Source organism: Carya illinoinensis, chromosome 5 (assembly GCF_018687715.1).
Source record: "Carya illinoinensis cultivar Pawnee chromosome 5, C.illinoinensisPawnee_v1, whole genome shotgun sequence".
NCBI lineage: Eukaryota > Viridiplantae > Streptophyta > Magnoliopsida > Fagales > Juglandaceae > Carya > Carya illinoinensis.
The window spans coordinates 7,582,548-7,601,604 of record NC_056756.1 but is presented as its reverse complement, the minus strand read 5'-3'; the positions used below and the strand labels follow the sequence as shown (position 1 = coordinate 7,601,604).

The window sequence follows — 19,057 nt, the reverse complement described above, 5'->3', positions numbered from 1 at the left end:
ATAAAATATTAGTTATAAAAAATTATAATTAAATATTTGAAAATATTTAAGTACTCTAATTAAGATGATTAATACTCTAAATATTCTTATTGTACTTAATTAAAGAATTATAATGTATAATTAATTCTATTTAAGTACTCTAATTAATAGATTAATACTTAAATTATAATTATAAAATATAAGTTATAAAAAATTATAATTAAATATGCAGAATTATTTAAGTACTCTAATTAAGATGATTAATACTCTAAATATTCTTATTGTACTTAATTAAAGAATTATAATGCATAATTAATTCTATTTATAATTTCTAATTAAATAGATTAATACTTAAATTATAATTATAAAATATAAGTTATAAAAAATTATAATTAAATATTTGAAAATATTTAAGTACTCTAATTAAGATGATTAACATGATGGAATCTTTAAGTAAAGAATTATAAGTACTTAAATATATTTAAGGGCCCATCATGTATACTTGTAATGTAATCTTGTAATCTATTTGAGGCGTATACTTGTTATGTTTATTATTGAGGGGTTGGATTTTCTAATTATTTTACATGCAGTTAAACCTTAGACCCGTTCAAGAGTTGTGGCCAAATATTCTCGTAAAGAATGTTTAGGTACAACTCTTGAATTGTCCAAAGTGGACAGTTTGAGATTCTATCATCTATATGGCATATATATTCAGTTAAAACTCATGTGTTAGTCAATTAAAATTTTGGTTTAGCATTTTCTTACAATCTTCAAGTATGTAGTTCGTAAGTTTCTCGGCCCATGAATAGGGTCGATGACTTATCGTGACTAGCACACTTGAAGAATTGTACAGAAATGCTACCGAAATTTTTACTAACATACAAGTTTTAGACTGAGTATATATGTGATATAAATGATAGTCTCTTGAATGGGATAGGACCAACTACCTTAAAAATAGATGGTACCCAGAGACGTTTATTGTAATAGTTTATTGATAGTACTTATCCCATGAATTGGGTTTTTTATAGATGGATAAGAGTTAGATGTTGTTGGGAGATAGACTTGATCGAGACTATAAGCAATATGCACAAGGAGTGAAGTCTTTCTTAGAATTTGCTTGTGGGAGTGTTGGTAGTCGAGAATTTATAAGATGCCCATGCAAGAAGTGCAAAAACCTTAGTTCATATAATATGATGGCTATGGAGGATCATTTATTCGTAAATGGGTTTGATCCAAAATATTCACATTGGGTTTTACATGGCAAACCATTTCCTAAGGGAGTTCGATTTGGCAGTAATCTCAATCAGATGGATGAATGTAATGAGATCGGCACGGACGACATAAATGATAATGTTTCTGATGATAGTTATGATAATGGAGAAGATATGACTGAAATGTTAGGGGATCTTGGCGCAGGCATATTTGGTGCTAGGGAAGGAGAAGAAACATCTGCACAATCATTTGAGGGAAATGAAGAATTTGGTTTACTATGGGAGGATGCACAACGAGAATTGTACCCAGGGTGCACCCGTCATAGCAAGTTGTCATTCACTGTCAGGCTACTCCATATTAAATCTATTTGTCGTATTTCTGCAAAGGCCATCGATATGTTGCTTGAATTATTTAAAGAGGCTCTCCCACAGGATAACGTAATACCTCGAAATTTTTATGAAGCAAAGAAATTGAAGCGAGGTTTAGGATTTGATTATAATATCATCCACGCATATAAAAATGATTGTATTCTCTTCTGGAAGCAATATGTAGAATTTGATTCATGTCCGGTGTGTCATGAGTCAAGATGGACATCAGATAAGCGTAATGTACCCCATAAAGTGCTAAGACATTTTCCTCTTATTCCTCGACTTCAGAGATTGTTTACTTCCCGGATGACTGCGACAGATATGACTTGGCATCACACAGGGAGAGTTCAAAATGATCAATTCCTCACGCATCCTGCAGATTCCTTACAATGGAAAAAATTTGATAACGAGTATCCATGGTTTGCCAGAGAACCTCGCAATGTACGTCTTGGGTTAGCAACTGATGGCTTTAATCTATTTGGCAACATGAGCACTTCTCATAACATATGGTCTGTCATAGTAATGCATTATAATTTTCTACCATGGAAGTGTATGAAAGAACCCTATTTTATGATGACTCTATTAATCACAGGGCCAAGGTCACCAGGAAGTGAAATAGACGTATATTTGCAGCCAATGATAGCAAAGTTGAAAGAGTTGTGGGAGCAGGGTGTCAATACATATGATATGACCATGTTGGGAGAATTCAAGATGCATGCTGCAGTACTTTGGACAATAAATTATTTCCCGGCATACGGTAATTTGTCTGGGTGGAGCACGAAAGGAAAGATGGCTTGTCCTGTTTGTAACAAAGATACACAGTCTCAGTGGTTAACGAATGGTCGGAAATTATGTTTCATGGGACACCGTCGATATCTACCTCATGATCATAGATGGCGTTCAAATAGAGCATTATTTGATGGAAGGGTTGAGCGTAGGTCATCACCACCAGAGTATTCTGGTATTGATATTCTCACTCAATTGGAAGATGTTCCAGACAATAGATGTGGGAAAAATGCAAGATGTCGAAAAAGGAAAAGACAAGCAGTGGAATTGAATTGGACAAAAAAAAATATTTTTTTTTTGAGTTTCCATATTGGTCTACCTTGACACTACGTCACAATCTAGACATTATGCACATTGAAAAAAATATATGCGAGAATATTTTGAGTACCCTGATGTCAATACAAGGGAAGACAAAAGATATAGTCTACTCTCGTAAAGATTTGAAAGAGTTGGGAATAAGATCGGAGTTGCATTTGCAAGATACTGGGTCGTCAGCTTATATGTCCCTTGGATGGTATATACTTTCGAGTGATCAGAGAAAGAAATTCTGTGACTGGTTCATGACAATCAAATTACTCAATGGTTATGCTTCAAACATGTTAAGATGTATCCGAGCTCATGATTGGAAGATAACTGGTCTCAAAAGTCACAAATTTCTACAGCAATTGTTGCCAGTTGGTGTGCACGGAAAGCTTACTCGAGATGTTTGTGCAGCTCTGACAGAATTAGGATGATTTTTTAGGAGTATTTGCAGTAGAACGTTGAAGGTTGATGCCTTATTAAAAATGGAAGCTGACATTGCATTGATATTGTGCAAGTTGGAGAGTTTGTACTCACCTTCATTCTTTGATATAATGGTTCATTTGGCTGTGCATCTACCTCGTGAGACTTTAGTTGCTGGCCTTGTTCAGTATAGATGGATGTATCCTATTGAATGGTTTTTGGGAAAACTTAAGCGATCTGTAGGGAATAAGGCTCGTCCAAAAGGATCGATCGCAGAGTCATATATTCATAATGAGTGGCATACATTTTGTTCAATGTATTGTCGTGGGGTTGATACTAGATTTACAAGACCGGATTGAAATTATGAAGGTGGACAAATGGGAGTTTCGTCAGCATTTACTGTGTTTTCCCAGAAAGTACGTCCTATTGGTGCACAAGGGGGCTATGACCTATGTGTGCGAGAGTTTGAAAGAGCTCGCTGGTATGTCTTGAATAACTGTGAAGAGATTGAACATTATTTGAGGTTAGTGATGATCATCTAATTTAATAGTATTTTTAAGTGTATTTATAATAATATAGTATATATTGATACCAATTAATAGCTCACATTAACATACGCAGCGAACATATATAACTACTTCGCACGAATGATGTGACTGACGTAGAAAAGACGCACGGAGAAGAATTTACCTTGTGTTTTGAACATACGGTATTACTAAAAATAAATATGCACAATTATTTTAAATTTTATACATTTTGTATATGGTATTGATATTTATATATGATATTGATATGAGTAGAATAAAATTTATTTATGTAGGTTGCATCGAAATATAGTAAACATTCAGGTGAAATCTCACCACAAGTATATGCTTTGGCATGTGGTCTGTCTAAGCGGGCTATCCAATATTCAGGATGTTTAGTGCGTGGATATAGATTTCACACAGCAAATAGAGAACGATATAGGAAAACTCAAAATTGTGGGGTCGTAGTCGAAGGAAGCCATGGGGATGATAATATCGACTTTTACGAAATTGTGGAAGATATCATAGCGTTAAAGTATGTAGGGGAATATATGGTCTGGTTATTTAAATGTAATTGGTGGGATGTCTCAAATCCTAGGTTGGGAGTGCGTAAAGACGAATATTTTGTAAGTGTCAATACCTCTCGCAAATGGTATGAGGATGATCCTTTCGTTCTCGCAAACCAAGCAAATCAAGTTTTTTATTTAGATGATCCGGAGTTCGGAAATCCATGGCGGGTAGTCGAGAAGTTTGCACTAAGAAATGTATATGATTATATTCCAAAAGCAGACAAACCACATGAAGAAGTTGATAGTCCAGACCATGAAGAAGCATATCAAGAAAATGAATTAGGCATCAATCTATTTGTTGATCTAAGCCAATATGACATGGTCCCATTGCATAGAAAAGATGTTCAACTCGAAGTAATTGAAGGTGACATATCGGAAGAACATGAATCAACTGAAGTGTCTACTGATGATGAGAGCAACTGGTCCAACAAAACTGATACCGAATGATTTTCAAACAAATATTTGTGTAGGTATAATTCTTATAAAAAGATTCTCCCATTTGTTTGAATAATAATTTATTATAATTTCAAACAGATATGCCTCCTAAATGCAAAAGAACACGTGAGCCATCCCCACCACCTACTAACTGCCCGTGTGATTCACCTGTCAACAATAGTGGACCAACAACACCAGAACCAGAATAAGGTATTTTATTATTGTATGTCTTTTAAAGTATATGATTAATTTAATTAAAATATATGATTTTATTTTTGTATATATAGCTATTGTAAATTAGTGTTGAGTTAGAGGCATTACGAGGGGTATCGGCATAGAGAAAGTAAGAAAAGTTGGTAAAATTAAAGTTGATATACCTGATAATCGCACCAGTGGCTCTGGGGATTCAGCAGCTTGGCTTGCTTCTTATGTTGGTACACTTACTCGCATGTATTCACCGATGGCTACATCCTCCTAGGCTAAAGTTTTCCAAGATGTGAAAGATCACATCAAAAATCGTTGACTGGTAATAAGTTACACTAGAGAACATTTTTATTTAAATAACTTTTGAAATTATACTAATTGCTTCTAATTTTTTGAATAATGAGTTTGAATTAAATTTTGGCCGATGAGAGGATCGACTAACGATTGAGGAGCTGATGTCGAATGCATTCTGGAGGTACAAAGGTCGATGCCATGCACACTATTGGAAATTCAGTACTACGACAGAGGCGCGTCAAAATCCATTCCAAGTAATGCCAGCAAACGAATGGGAGAAAGTTTGTGATCTTTTTGAAGATTCTGCTTATCAGGTAATTTCACTGCTGTCTTTTTTTAATATTATAGATGTATTAAATATAAAATTATAATACTTTTTTTTAGCAATGAAGTACGATGAACAAAGCAAATAGATCAAATTTAACGATACACCATCATGCGAGTTCTCGATCTTTTCATCGCTTGTCAAAAAAATGGTTAGTTATTTTAGTCTCCATTAAATATTAATACATAAACTTTTTTGGTTTAAATTCTGATATTAATTTTCATTTTGTAGCAAGAAGAAAATCCTGCTGATTATGATCTGACCCAATTGTATGCTAAAGTACATAAAAATCGTGATGATGTTTGGAGCAATCCTGAAGCAAAGGTAAATTATGTAAGTTTAAGTTTATTTAATTTCATTGTCTAAATATATTTTTGTTACCTATACTAATTTTAATGTTTTTCATTTTATAGGACAAGATGAAATCTCTTAAAGACACTACTGCAGATCCATCTGATGAATCATCTGTCAACGATGCTCAAATCTTTTCTCAAGTTCTTGGATCACGTTCTGGATATTTGAGGGGCTTAGGACGTTGTGTAAAGTCATCCTCAACATCGTCATCCTCTTCTAAAGCCAGATCAAATGACGACCAGACTAAGAGGTTAGAAGAAGCTACACTTGAGATAGAACGATTGAGGTCAAAGGAAAAAAAGTTGCTAACCCGATTAGATCAAGTAGCAAATTTAGAGGCAAGATTAGAAGAGAGACTACAATTAAATAACCAAAAAATGTTGGAACAATTCCAGTCAATGATGTCTCAAAACCCTATGCCACCAGTACCACCACAATCATAGTTCATTAATTTTTTTAATTACCTTTATTTATGATGTTTGTAAACATTTGAACAATTGATGTATATAGATTACAATTTGTATAAATATGTTCTTTTTAATTAAATTTTATTCTGTTTGATCAATACCGTTCGAACTTTAAATAATCCATTCGAATGGTAAATTACCATTTATGCATACATTCGAACAAAAACATATCCATTCGAACATGAAAAACCCATTCGAACGTATCAGGAAATACAATCAGTGCCTTTGTTCGAACAATTAAATACTCATTCGAATAACGATATTTTTCAAAACTTCGTTCGAACAAAAGATTTCCGTAAATATATTATCTGTTCTAACAGTTAAAATTTTTCTTCGAACAAAAGTCACTTCAAAATGTGTTGTTCGAACGGATTCGGTCAGAGATGGTTCTTGGTTCGAATTAGCATTTCCTGTTGTTCGAACAGTAATTTTTTCATTTGAACTTTATTCTGAGACGAAATTTCCCGTTCGAACGGTTTCGATTAGTTCCGCCTAATTTCGTCCCTAAAAGTACTTTTTGGAGATGAAATTCAATTTTTGTCTTTGAAAACCTTCTGAGACAAAATAGAGATAAAAAAATTTTCATCTCTAAAAACTTTTAAGGACGAAATTCTAATTTTTTGAGACAAATTTTTTTATCTCAAAAAACCAATTCTCTTTTAGTACATTTTAAACCGGGATAGGTGCGTAACACGTAAAATCTTTACTCGAATATAGACTCAAGAGCCACGAACAAAAACTAATTTCAATTATCACTTTTTTAAAAGTTGATTTAATACTGTTGGATACTTTGAACCGTCAAATCAAAATCAACACAGTGCACGATTTTTCTAGTTTTTAATGGCATCCAGCTTTCTGGTCTTTTTTTTTTTAAATAAAAAAATTAAAAAAAAAAGAAAAAAAAAAAGGAAAAAGCCTTATACAATTTCTTAAGTCATTTTAATAATTAATTATTTAATAATGTTAAGATTATAACATGATTTAGTTTAATACAAGGAGCATGCTAGATATCAACAACGATCATAACATTCTACTCATGGAAAAAAGGGGGGGACATATCGCTCAACATCCACGTACTAAATGGGTAAGAAAAAAAGAATGTTATATACAAATTTAAAATAGACAAGTTCAAGCAAGTTTATTGTAAAAACATAGATCCCATTAAAATATAATATTTTTTTTTATACTTTTTTGGAGTGTGGTCCACTTTATTACAAATGGATTGTAGAGTCGTGTTTATAAGCAGCATCTATCCATTCGTCACTTCCACATCGAAGACTATTTAAAAAGGGCTAAATTTAGGGATGTAAGTCGGTTGGTCCGAACAGAAAAAACTAACCAAATTGACCCATTTAGACCAAACTGAATCAGACCGAACTCTAGACCGGTCAATCTCGGTCCTATAAATTGTGAATCGAAACTATTCGGTTCGGTCCCGGGGTCTACACATTTTGGACCGGACCGGACCAAACTCTTATAAATATTTTTAAATTATTTTTAATAATTTATTATATTATTTTTATATAGTAATTATATAAGTTAATGATATAATTTTTATCTAATTTATTAGCATCGATCATATAAAATATTTTTTTAATGAGTTAGTCACATAATCTATATTAATAATTCACTTAATTTTAATTTAGTAATTTAAATAAATTTGTTTATTAATTTTTTTGAAACAAAGAAGAAAAAAATTTTAAAAAAATAATTAAACCGGACCGAATGGACTACAGTCTAGTCTCTATGGATGTTCAGTCCAGTTTGATCCCAAAACAATAATGGACAGGACCATTACCGCCCCAGACTAGACCGGAACGATTTACAACCTAGTTAAATTGATCTTATATCATACTTGTACAAAGTTTCAGCCTTTATAAACCGCTCTTAGAGTGGAGGACCTAGACCAACCGAGTTGTGCGTTACCAACGCCCAACGCGCATGAGAAGCCAAGGAGTCGAGGTTTCTTCTCGGATCAACCGAATTATTGGAAACGCAAAGAATTGAACAGGCAATGAGTAGGGTTTTCCTATATCACACCCGTTTTCAGGCTTCGGAGTTGAGTCATAGGCCCATACTCTTTTCAGTGGTCTACTTGTTCCGAAGAGCTTGCATCTGAAACCCACAGCTAAGAAATGGGTAGTAGCCCTTCTCATTCTGTTCTATGGAAACTGGGCTGGGTTGAAGATTTTTTTTTTTTTAAATAGGTTGGGCTTAAGCTTTGTGTGTAAGAGTTTCTGCTACAGTGATGTAGAAACCAAGCCATAAAGGATCATGCGACAGATGGGGTTATCGTGCTTACAAAAAAAATCTCGTACCATGTTGGAATCTGACATGAATTCACTTAAGATTATACTAAGCAATATCATAGATGCAGAGATGAGACGTTCAATAAAAAAATAAATAAATAAATAAAAAAGAAAAAAAAAAGAGAGAGAAGGAAGACAGCATGTGAACTTCTGCATGATTTTTCCAAGATTCAAAAACAGGATGATTGATAAATTACTCAAAACTGTAATTCTATAAAGAATTAATTTTAAAAGGAACCAAATGGCAAATGCACAGCAAACCGATCTTTGAAATCGTCTTTTCCACATCGACTAGTATCTTCTCGAGCTCTTTCTCCTTCCTAAACAATTTATTGTTTCTTTTTCAAAGTTGGAACTCAATCTTTGCCCACTTGAAAAATTGCCCACACTGCATACATAATTGATCTGCTAATCACCTATACTTAGAGAGCAGTTCAAACAAAGACTCAATATATCCATCCACAGCTCTAAAATATTTGTGCCTCTAGTTCTTTTTAATGATTAGGATCCCAAAAAAAGCCCAAAACCCAAGTGCATACGACACAGTTACAAATGCGTAGAAGAAGAAAGGGTGATCAATCATTCTAATTCTATCTTTTTCTTCAGGTTCTGATTGGTTTGCGGTTAAGCATTTTCTTGGCTGGGGGTCTCCACAAAGTTCCGAATTACCCTCATAGCATTAGCTTGTGAAAGTTGAGAATTGGCACTCAAATGGGATTCTTCCTGACAGATTGTTGTAGGCAACACTAAATATCGATAGAGAAGTAAGTCCAACCAATTTAGAAGGGATTTTCCCCCTCAACTTGTTGTGAGAAAGATTCAAACACTCCATGCTTCTCAAGTTTTGAAAAGAGATTGGAATTGAACCTGTTAGAGAGTTATTCGACAAGTTCAAGAAACGAAGCTGTGATAATTCTCCCATTTCAGAAGGAATCCTACCTGTCAACTGGTTAGATGACAGGTCAATTGCGGTCATCATCAAGAGAGGGAGACCTTTTAAAGTATATAACCTATTTTTCATGAAGAAAGACACTTGAGTTTCTGATGGTATGAAAGACCGAATATAATCATCTTTAAACAAGTAGGGATACTGTAGAACGAGTTTATCGATATAGTGATTCCAATAAGTAAGGCTTGGAGAACTCTTATTCCAGAAAGTAATATTATCCAAGCAGGAGGGAATATCTCCTGAAAGACGATTGTGAGAGACGTCCAAACCTTGCAATGTTTTCATTTGACACAGTCTTCGAGGTAGGTGACCTTCAAATCCTAAAATAAGTGCTACCAAGCTAGAATGATCATACAACCACTCTGGAATATTACCAGATAAGTTATTATCTCGAACATCTAGGATTAGCAAATATGCACTATTTAATATGGCGGGGGAGATTACTCCTCCAAAGTGATTGCTACTTAGATGTAAGATCCTCAACATTGTCATGTTCGCATCCTTTGGGAGCATTTGTCCTTGCAATTTGTTGTTAGATAAATCTAGCAATATGAGTCGTGTGCCAGTTCTAGTCAAACTCTGTGGTATTGTTCCTGAAAGCATGTTATGAGAAAGGTCTACACCATGGAGAGGCGGATAACCAAAGGACCAAGGAATGCTGCCTTCTAATGCATTTGAGGACATGTCAACGCGTATTAATCTTGGAAGAATATATCCAATATTTTTTGGTAGAGCGCCTTTGACATGATTATCAAATATGTCCAACGACTCAAGTAGTGAAGTTCCATTAGTAGAGCAGTCAAGGAAAGAACCATCAATTTTGTTGCCACTCAAGTACAAATTTGTGATATTCATGTTGAAAAGTAGTTGACAAGGTACACTTCCCTCTATTGAGTTGTAGGACAAGTCTAGCAAAGACAATAAATATTGGGTGGATATGAAGGTTGGAACAATGTGACCATTCTTCTTGTTGAGGCTGCAGCTTGCCAAGTTCAGAAATCTTAGCGGAAAGGTGGGCACCCAGGAGGGAGACTCTGTTTCAACTTCCAACATGTTGTTTGAAAGATCGAGGTCATAAGGACTAGAAGTGTTGGCAAATATTGAAAATGATAACTCTCCTTCCAATCGATTATCAGAGACCTTAAATTTTGTAATTGTGCTCTGATTAGAAAAAATCGATGAAGGTAGATTGCCGTGCAAGCAATTAAGCGATAGATCAAGCACTTCAAGGCTTTCAAACCTCTCAAGACAGGAGGAAATATTGCCTTCCAATGTATTATTCCAAGGTACAACTTCCTTAGATATTTTAATTGCTTTAGTTCACAAAAAGCTGCAGCGAAGTTAGTTTGACAAGTGAGTCTAGTAGTGATCTTCGCAATATGCTTCGAAACAGAAAAATAAATAAATAAATAACATATAGGACTAAATAACGAGTAAATATTTTTTCCAAGCAATTTAGAATAATTAATGATTTTGACAAATGTTGCAAGGTATCCCAAATAAAAATTCTTGACTAAGAAATAGAAAATCAAGTCGAAAAAAAAAAAAAAAAAAAACCGAAGACCTATAACAAGCAGCCACCTTATTCACACGAGGAATGTTAAGCCCAAAAATACAACTAAAAAATTTACATAATTTAACGTGATACATTAGTTTTAATATTTTTTTTTTAAGCTAGACATATCACTCATGTTATAAAATTTTGTTTTTGTCATTCTTTTATCAATCGAGAAATTTTTTACTCGAAATTTTTTAGCTATTTTTTTAAGAATAATGATAGGTTTATCACTATTTTACCACTCTTTTATCATTTTTTTTACTTAATGATTAAGCAAGTGATTATCACTAAAATTATATATTTTTAAAATTTTTTCTTAATGGCTAAGGATGTTAAAAAAATACTTAAAAGAAAATGATAAAAAAATAAATACACTACAAGTGATAAAATAGTGATAAAAAAGTAGTAAGTGTATCATCACCTTTTTTTTTTTTTTTTTTTTTTTTTTTTTTTTTTTAATAGAATGCGAGACTTTTCATTTCGCTCTAAGCTAACCAGAATCCTCCTGTCCCTTCTTTCAATCAACCTGCTCCAAATGAAGGGAGAGCTCCAACCCCTCTCTTCCACCCCTCCTCGGTAAATGGGAGGCCGATCTACGTACCCAGAAACAACATCCCGCCCCATCTTCAATGCTTCATGATTTATTCTAACCTTTTCATAGTTTTTAATCTATATTGTTCTAAAGAGGATGAGAAGTAGATCTGCGCAACGTTTACAGCAAATTTGGATCTTTACTTCATAGGCTACTAATGATACAACTTTTCTTAAAACAATTTTTTCCCGACCAATTTGAATCGATTGGTGTGTATAAAAAGTAGTGAATGACGTAAACAGTTCAAAACCATACAAAAGAGGGCTGTTTCGATGAATGAGAAAGCTCGTATTTCACTTTCAATGAAGTTTTTGGAGATAAACCAGTTTCAAGAAAGTCTCCCCACTGTTTAGTTAATATTTTAATAAAAACTCATATTTGACTAAAGCCACATGAGATAAGACTCGAAACAGGATCTATATATATAATCATGACGAAGTAAATGATGGACGGACATAATCGAGTTAGGGTTCTCACCTTGTAGCTCTCCTCCGATGTTCATGCTGCCAAGATCAAGTTCCTCCAGTTCATTGAATAAAGTGAACAAAGTCACATTCGGATACCATGTGATTGACGGCACCTTCATGTGGTCCATGCTTAGAACGATACTGGTAACTTTCCCATGATCTTTGTCACACCGGATACTATGACGTGAATGACAACAATGACTCCCGTCAAAATCGTCGAATGCTAGACCATGTGTAGAGTTTCTGATCTCCAACAGAGCTCTGTTCTGTTCTTTGCTGCATCCAGGTTCAACGCAAGCGGATGGGCAAAAAGTGAGAGCTATAAACCAAAGGAAGGCTAAAATATTCATTCGGGAAGCATGAAACATTGCCAAAAAGTGAAAGTTCCAGTTCCACGGCCGGCTGTGCTACGACTTTTCTTTTTTGAACTTTCTTTAAAGCAACCAATCAAGTTTCACATTTCTTTCTTACTATTCAGTCCTTATCCTTTTTGTTTCAGAAAAGTCTACTTAAACATCCAATCTGTAGAATATAGAAATGGAATATAGCAATCCACATTCCATTTCACGTTCCATTTCTCAGATAATATTAATATTTAAACATCTCCTTGCTTACTCCACAATATTTACTAGTGGTGTACAGAAACCGTTAAAACTGGCCGACACCGACGTGGAACGGCCATTGGAGTACGAAACAGACCAAAATCGATAAAGAACCGGTCGGCTGGCTTTAGAAATATGCTACAACCAACGTCGATTGATTCGGTTCCGATTTAAAACCTACCGATTATATATAATATATATATGAAACGATGTCGCTTGATTTAATACACTAAACAGAGCCATTTTGAATTAGAGCTTCAGCCCTAGCCCCCAGCCCCCTTTCCCCCCTCATTTTCACTACGCTATTTGCTTCAACATCTCACTCTCACTCTCTCAGATCTCTCATCTTCCACAAGTCTTAGCTCTTTCTCTCTCTCCGATGCAATCTCCAATCCCTCTCATCTCCATCTCAGGCTCTCAGCTCTCTTATCTCCCTCTCGGATCTCTCATCTCCCTATCAGCTCTCTCTCTAGATCTCTCCAATGCAATCTCCATCGCAGCTCTCTCATCTCCCTCTTAGCTCTAATAGGACAGACAACACACACAATCACGCACTGAAGGCCGATGAAGGGCTACCTGCCTCTCCAATTCATTTTTTCTATTTGTTGTTGTGATATTTGATTATTTGTTGTGAGATCTCAGATTTGTGAAATTTTTTTACGACAATGAAACCGATGGGGATATCGATGAACCGAGGGTAACCGGCCAAAACTACATTGGCCTGTTTTACCACCCTTCATCAGCCGGTTTCGGTCGATATAATCCTTTAAAAAACATGTCAAAATTGAAACCGTATCGATATAGTCAGTTTTCACCCCTAAGAGCACTCGCATCCGGCTCCCCATCTTTTCCGCATCCTCATATTTTAGGGATATTTTTAGGGTTTGATCAAAAACCCTCCTCCATCCGGTTTCCCAAAATGGGGATGAAAATTAGGGGTGCTACAGGAGGTCCCCATATTTGAGGACCTACTGTACATCCGCATCGCTCTCTCGCCCCAACGGTTGCCCCTTCCAGCCCGCGTCTTCTTCTCCCCCCCTCCCTCGCAACGCATACAGGAAGCTGGCTCTCCAGCTCCACCCGGACAAGCTCGTCCAGTCCGGCTTCTCCCAGGCCGAAGCCACCGCTCGGTTCCAAGAGCTGGCCCACGCCTACGAGGTCCTCTCCGACCCCAAAGAGCGTGCCTGGTACGATTCCCACCGCTCCCAGATTCTCTTCTCCGATCCCAGTTCGACCACCAACTCCGCCGTCCCCGACCTATTCTCCTTCTTCTCCAGCACTGCCTTCTCCGGCTACTCCAACTCCGGTCGTGGGTTCTACAAGGTCTACTCGGATCTTTTTGGTAAAGTCTATGCCAACGAGATCGATTTCGCCAGAAAATTGGGTTTGGGGCTGGACTCGGTCCGCGAAGCTCCTGTCATGGGGGATCTGGAGAGTCCGTACGCGCAAGTGACTGCGTTCTACAACTATTGGCTAGGGTTTTCCACGGTGAGGAAGAAGGAGGAAGAGAGGGAGAGGAAGAGAGCGTTGGAGAGGGAGAGATTGGAGAAGCTTAGGGATTACGTGGAGCCAGATTCCTCCAAACAAGAGGTGGTCCAGCTGATCAAGCGCTTCGGGGCTTATCTCACCATCAAGATTTCCAAGCTCCTCCCGATCTCCCTCCAAAACCTGGATTCACGATCTGTTGGGGCCATTGCGGGGCTTGCTGTTGCAATAGTCTTCACTTGGAGGCTTTTGAGATCACCTAGTCAACCTCAAAGAAGGCAACCCAAACGGCAAGCTGGTACACCCAGTAGTTCGGGTGCCAATACCAATTCAAATCCTGGTTGGAACCGACTGGCATATTGACTCAAATCCTGAAATCATTTCTCAGTTATCTAGATTCATCAAATATCATCTTCACATATCTCCTAACAGCCCCGAACGGACTGCTCCAAATGTATTCAGCACCCCATCCTTGGAACAGTTCTTTGGATGTGTCTAAGTTCTAACTCTGAAAACCAGAAAAAGATGGTAATATATTTTGGAACTTTTGCTAGGTTTGCCTTCTCTCCCCTATGGATTTTATTCATAACTTGGAGTTTCTGTTCGATAAAAGCTCGATGTTCTTTGTATCCTCATACGGCTGGTATTCAGATGAAAACTTGTATTTCCTTCCCAATGTTTTTAAGGGAGAGAAGTCTTCGTTGCTTGTAATTCGTGTAATAGATTTGGTCTACATCCGAACTTGATCATCGGAAATCTCATCAAATGGAAGGTCTTTGTAACTTAAAAAAAAAAAAAAAAGTTCAAGAGCGAGAAGCAATGGAAGAACCACGAGCAGTCCAAAAAAATTTTATAGAAATTGATATTTGAAAAAAAAGATAATAAGACGAAAGAGTTAGTAGTTAAAATTGTAAATAGAAGAGAGAGAAAAAAGTAATAAAAAAAGAATAGAGAAATATTATTTAATAGAATAGAGATAGAGATGGGGAATGGGATGTGGGAGGTTTTTAGAAGATGAATAAAATTTAGGAATAAATTTGAGGAAAGGTGATTTTGAGTTAAATTATAGGGATGGGGATGAAGATCCGGATGAGGATGCTCTAACGAAATTTGTCTATTTAGAACTTGTAAAAATCATCTCTCTTACTGTAACGATGAATTTATAAGCAACATCTATCCATTTGTCACTTCCACGTTGAAGGCTGTTTAAAAACGGCTAAACTAATCTTATATCATACTTGTACAAATTTTCGGCCTTTATAAACCGGTCTTAAGAGTTAGAGGACCTAGTCCAACAGAGTTGTGCGTTGGTAACGCACACCGCGTATGAGAAGGCAATGACTTGAGGTTTCTTCTTGGACCAACCGAATTGTTAAAAATGCAAAGCATTGAACAGGCAATGAGTAAGGTTATCCTTTTCTATGTATATCACACCCGCTTTCAGGCTTCGGAGTTGAGTCTTAGGCCCATACTCTTTTCAGTGGTCAACTTGTTCTGAAGAGCTTCCATCCGAAACCCGCAGCTAAGAAATGGGTAGTAGCCCTTCTCATTCCGTTCTGGAAAGTGGGCTGAGCTTAAGATTTTATTTATTTATTTATTTTTAAATAGGTTGGGCCTAAGCTTTGTGTGTAAGAGTTGCTGTTACAGTGATGTACAAACCAAGCCATAAAGGATCATGCGACAGGTGGGGTTATCCGTGCTTACAAAAAAATCTCGTTACCATGTTGGAATCTGACATGAATTCAGCATATGAACTTCTGCACGATTTTTCCAATATTCAAAAACAGGATGATCGATAAATTACTCAAAACTATAATTCTATAAAGAAATCATTTTAAAAGAAACTAAATGGCAAATGCACCGCAAACCAGTCTCTAAAGTCTGCTGAAATCTGCTTTTACAGCATCCTTACCTTAATACAACCAGATTCGTGGATTATTCTTTAGTTTTATCCGTATAGGTTCTATACCCCATTTCTCTGTTTACATGATGCCTTTGAAGTCTTGGTTCAATGCATATACAAAACAATCTATGATAATTGATCCTAAACATGCATCTGCAAAGATCATGACCAAACAAAAGTAGGGATTATTTCAGTCTTCTTGTCGATTAGAAGATCAAGGAAAAGAACAAGAAGCAGCATCAAATTATACACAAAAGTAATCGCATATAAATATAATTCTTTGTTCCTTTCTACCAATGCCATAAATTCCCAGATCAGTACCAAGAAAGCGTGAAGCTCTTATCAATTGATAGGTAGGTAGCACTAAGCCAATGAACCAGAAAGAACAATATTATCACTTCTTTTCCCCTATATAATATATATTATTGGGGTTGGGTGGTGTATATTTATTCAGCTAGCTTTTCTCTCTCTTCTATCCTTTATATAGCACCAATTGGATGAGAGATTTCATGGCATAAATTCTTCCAAACCAAAGTCTCAGTCTGGTGCAGAACTATAGTTTAGCAAAAGAAGAGAATCTCTTCCCCTTGTAGAAAAGACTCTCTCTGATGGGTATGTACTTATACATATGGATTGCACTTTAAGATCACCATTAGCATCGTTCAACCAATAAGCTTCTAGCACGCATTACGCATTACGCATTTGAGGATAAAAATATTGATGTAGTGAAAGTTTTAAAAACTGCTGCAGTTTTTGTTCTTTATTATACTTTTATCAAGCGCACACACTACACATCTCATGCGTATGAATAAAAGGAAGTGAATGACGTAAACAGTTCAAAACCATACAAAAGATGGCTGTTTTGCTGATCAATGAGGAAGCTTGTACGTATTTAACTTTCAATTATGTTATTGGAGATAAACCATACAGTTTCCAAGAAGCAACAAAGACTACAAGGATCAATAGCAAAATCATGAATTAGGAGACCCCATTCCTCAATCAAGTGCAAAGGATAAGCTCATGCTCTCTCTTATGATCACTCCCTTTTCCAGCATGCAATCAAATCATTAAAGAAAAAAGGCAAGTTTGTTGGTTTCATCTGCATTGTTCTTTGGTATAAATGATGGAGGTATTGTGCTATAAATGCAGTTTATATAACATATTTCTTTTGGAATTAATATTATAATCAAAATCTACTGCCTTTCTTTACCTCGATGAGCACATTGTTTAGAACTTTTTTCCTTGCTTTTTTTTTTAAAAAGCTATAAATAAATAAATAAATAAAAAAGCAAAAACATCTTTAAAAAGAATTAACACCACCATTCACGTCATGTCAATATCATATAAGTAATAACATTGTCTTATTCGGCAAGTGCATGCCTTCGTTTGAGCATCAAGCTAGCGTGTCTTTGTCTTATGACGCTGGCAACTTGTTTTTTCTTTTTTCTTTTTTCTTTTTTTTTAAAGAGAGAAATATATGTAAAAGACAATTTAATCCAAATAAATAAAGTCATGAAACTAATAATTAGATAAATAGTTTAAAAAGGAAAGAGAGAACTCAAGAAATGAGAGGGTTAATGTAAACATGGACAGAGCTGGAGGATACTCCGCTGATCTACGACTGTGAATAAGAGAGGAATCCCCACTCTACGCAAAAAAGATTGAAAGGGACCATTGACACCACCATCACCATGGATATAAGGAAGGGGTTGGAGGATTTTCATCCGTTCAATATTTAATAAAAATGCACTTTTTTTTTTTCAATCAATTTTTTTTTATCTCGTTTGATTAAACAGTTCATATGAGAAAAGATAAAATATTTTATTAAAAATTAAATAAAATATTATAATATAATTTTTTAATATTAATTTTATTTTAAAATTTAAAAAAATATAATTATTTATTATATTTTATATAAAAATTTAAAAAAATTATAATAATAAAATAAAATAATTTAATTTTATGGAACCAAACCAACCATTAATCTTTTTGTTTAATTTGAACCATCTACGATAAATTTACATGGGCACACCGTGCTACTTAAACGAATTATTACGTCCTAAGTGCAATGTGCAGGTATTCAATTGGTTCGAAAATACTAGAATTCAGGTCAATGTTCCTCTCTTCTTTGTCATTATAAAAAAACACATCTTCGTACCCTTTTTGAGAGAGATCGAAATGGTGGGAAGCTATGTCCGTTTAATTGGACAATTAGCATTCACTACAATAAAAATTATTTTTTTAGACCAAATTACTTTAGAACGAATTGAAAATCGTCCCAAAAAGTAAGATTTTAGAACGAAATTTGAATTTCATTCTAAAATAACGACGAAATGTCAGACCATTCGAACGCGTTCGAACGCTATTCTTAGGGATGAAATTTTTTGTTCTAAATAAGTTAACCGTTCGACCATTAATGATTAACCATTTGAACGTTTAATTGTTACTGTTTGAACGTAATATTGGCACGATAGGCAAAATTATTTTGGAGAGAAATTGACAAACCGTTCGAACGGTAAATTATAAACTTTCAAATGATGCATATTCACTGTTCAAATGTTATTTGAAGAGTTCGAACGTAGTACCGTTCGAACGGTAAGTTAATACCGTTCGAACGTATTAACTGAAAATTAATACCCTTCCCTAATTAATCCAAATTTCATGATAATAAATATTATTTAAATATAATATTCGGTATTAATTATATTAAATATAATAATTAATTCAATTATAATATATTTTAACTGTTAAATATATTAAATGCAATATATTTAATGCACTTATATATTATTAAACACTATATATTATATTTATAATTTTTTATATATAGTATATATTATATTATATTTAATTAAAATATATTATACTATTGAATATTATATAGTATATAGTATAAGTTATATTATATAGTATAATTAATATAATATAGACTACTGTATACATGAAACTATG

The 19,057-nt window shown here is 34.9% G+C and overlaps 2 protein-coding genes across 3 annotated transcripts; one reads left to right on the top strand and one right to left on the bottom strand.

The window, feature by feature from the left end:
• Window positions 1–8,694: 8,694 nt before the first annotated feature.
• LOC122309604 (receptor like protein 21-like) lies at window positions 8,695–12,873 on the bottom strand. Of its 2 annotated transcripts, none has more exons than XM_043123132.1 (2): window positions 12,126–12,843; window positions 8,695–8,937 (listed from the first exon to the last, which is right to left on the bottom strand). In XM_043123132.1, exons 1-2 carry the CDS (start codon window positions 12,481–12,483, stop codon window positions 8,906–8,908), a joined length of 390 nt encoding a protein of 129 aa, XP_042979066.1. In that variant the 5' UTR covers window positions 12,484–12,843; the 3' UTR covers window positions 8,695–8,905. The 2 variants fall into 2 exon arrangements, with proteins under 2 accessions (XP_042979066.1, XP_042979065.1); XM_043123131.1 differs by lacking the exon at window positions 8,695–8,937 and adding an exon at window positions 8,951–10,828 and having other exon boundaries at window positions 12,126–12,873.
• On the top strand, window positions 12,653–14,984 carry LOC122310038. The gene is made up of 3 exons (XM_043123921.1): window positions 12,653–12,801; window positions 13,360–13,414; window positions 13,654–14,984. The coding sequence occupies exons 1-3, from the start codon at window positions 12,653–12,655 to the stop codon at window positions 14,563–14,565; spliced, it is 1,116 nt and encodes a 371-aa protein (XP_042979855.1). The 3' UTR covers window positions 14,566–14,984.
• Window positions 14,985–19,057: the final 4,073 nt, after the last annotated feature.

Bases quoted from the DNA above. Each gene is read 5' to 3' on its own strand.
- LOC122309604 (XM_043123131.1), bottom strand. From the start codon at position 10,551: ATGTTGGAAGTTGAAACAGAGTCTCCCTCCTGGGTGCCCACCTTTCCG.
- LOC122310038 (XM_043123921.1), top strand. From the start codon at position 12,653: ATGGAATATAGCAATCCACATTCCATTTCACGTTCCATTTCTCAGATA. The intron at 12,802-13,359 runs GTACGAAACAGA...GTGAGATCTCAG, and splicing joins GACGTGGAACGGCCATTGGA to ATTTGTGAAATTTTTTTACG. The intron at 13,415-13,653 runs GTAACCGGCCAA...GATGAAAATTAG, and splicing joins GGGATATCGATGAACCGAGG to GGGTGCTACAGGAGGTCCCC.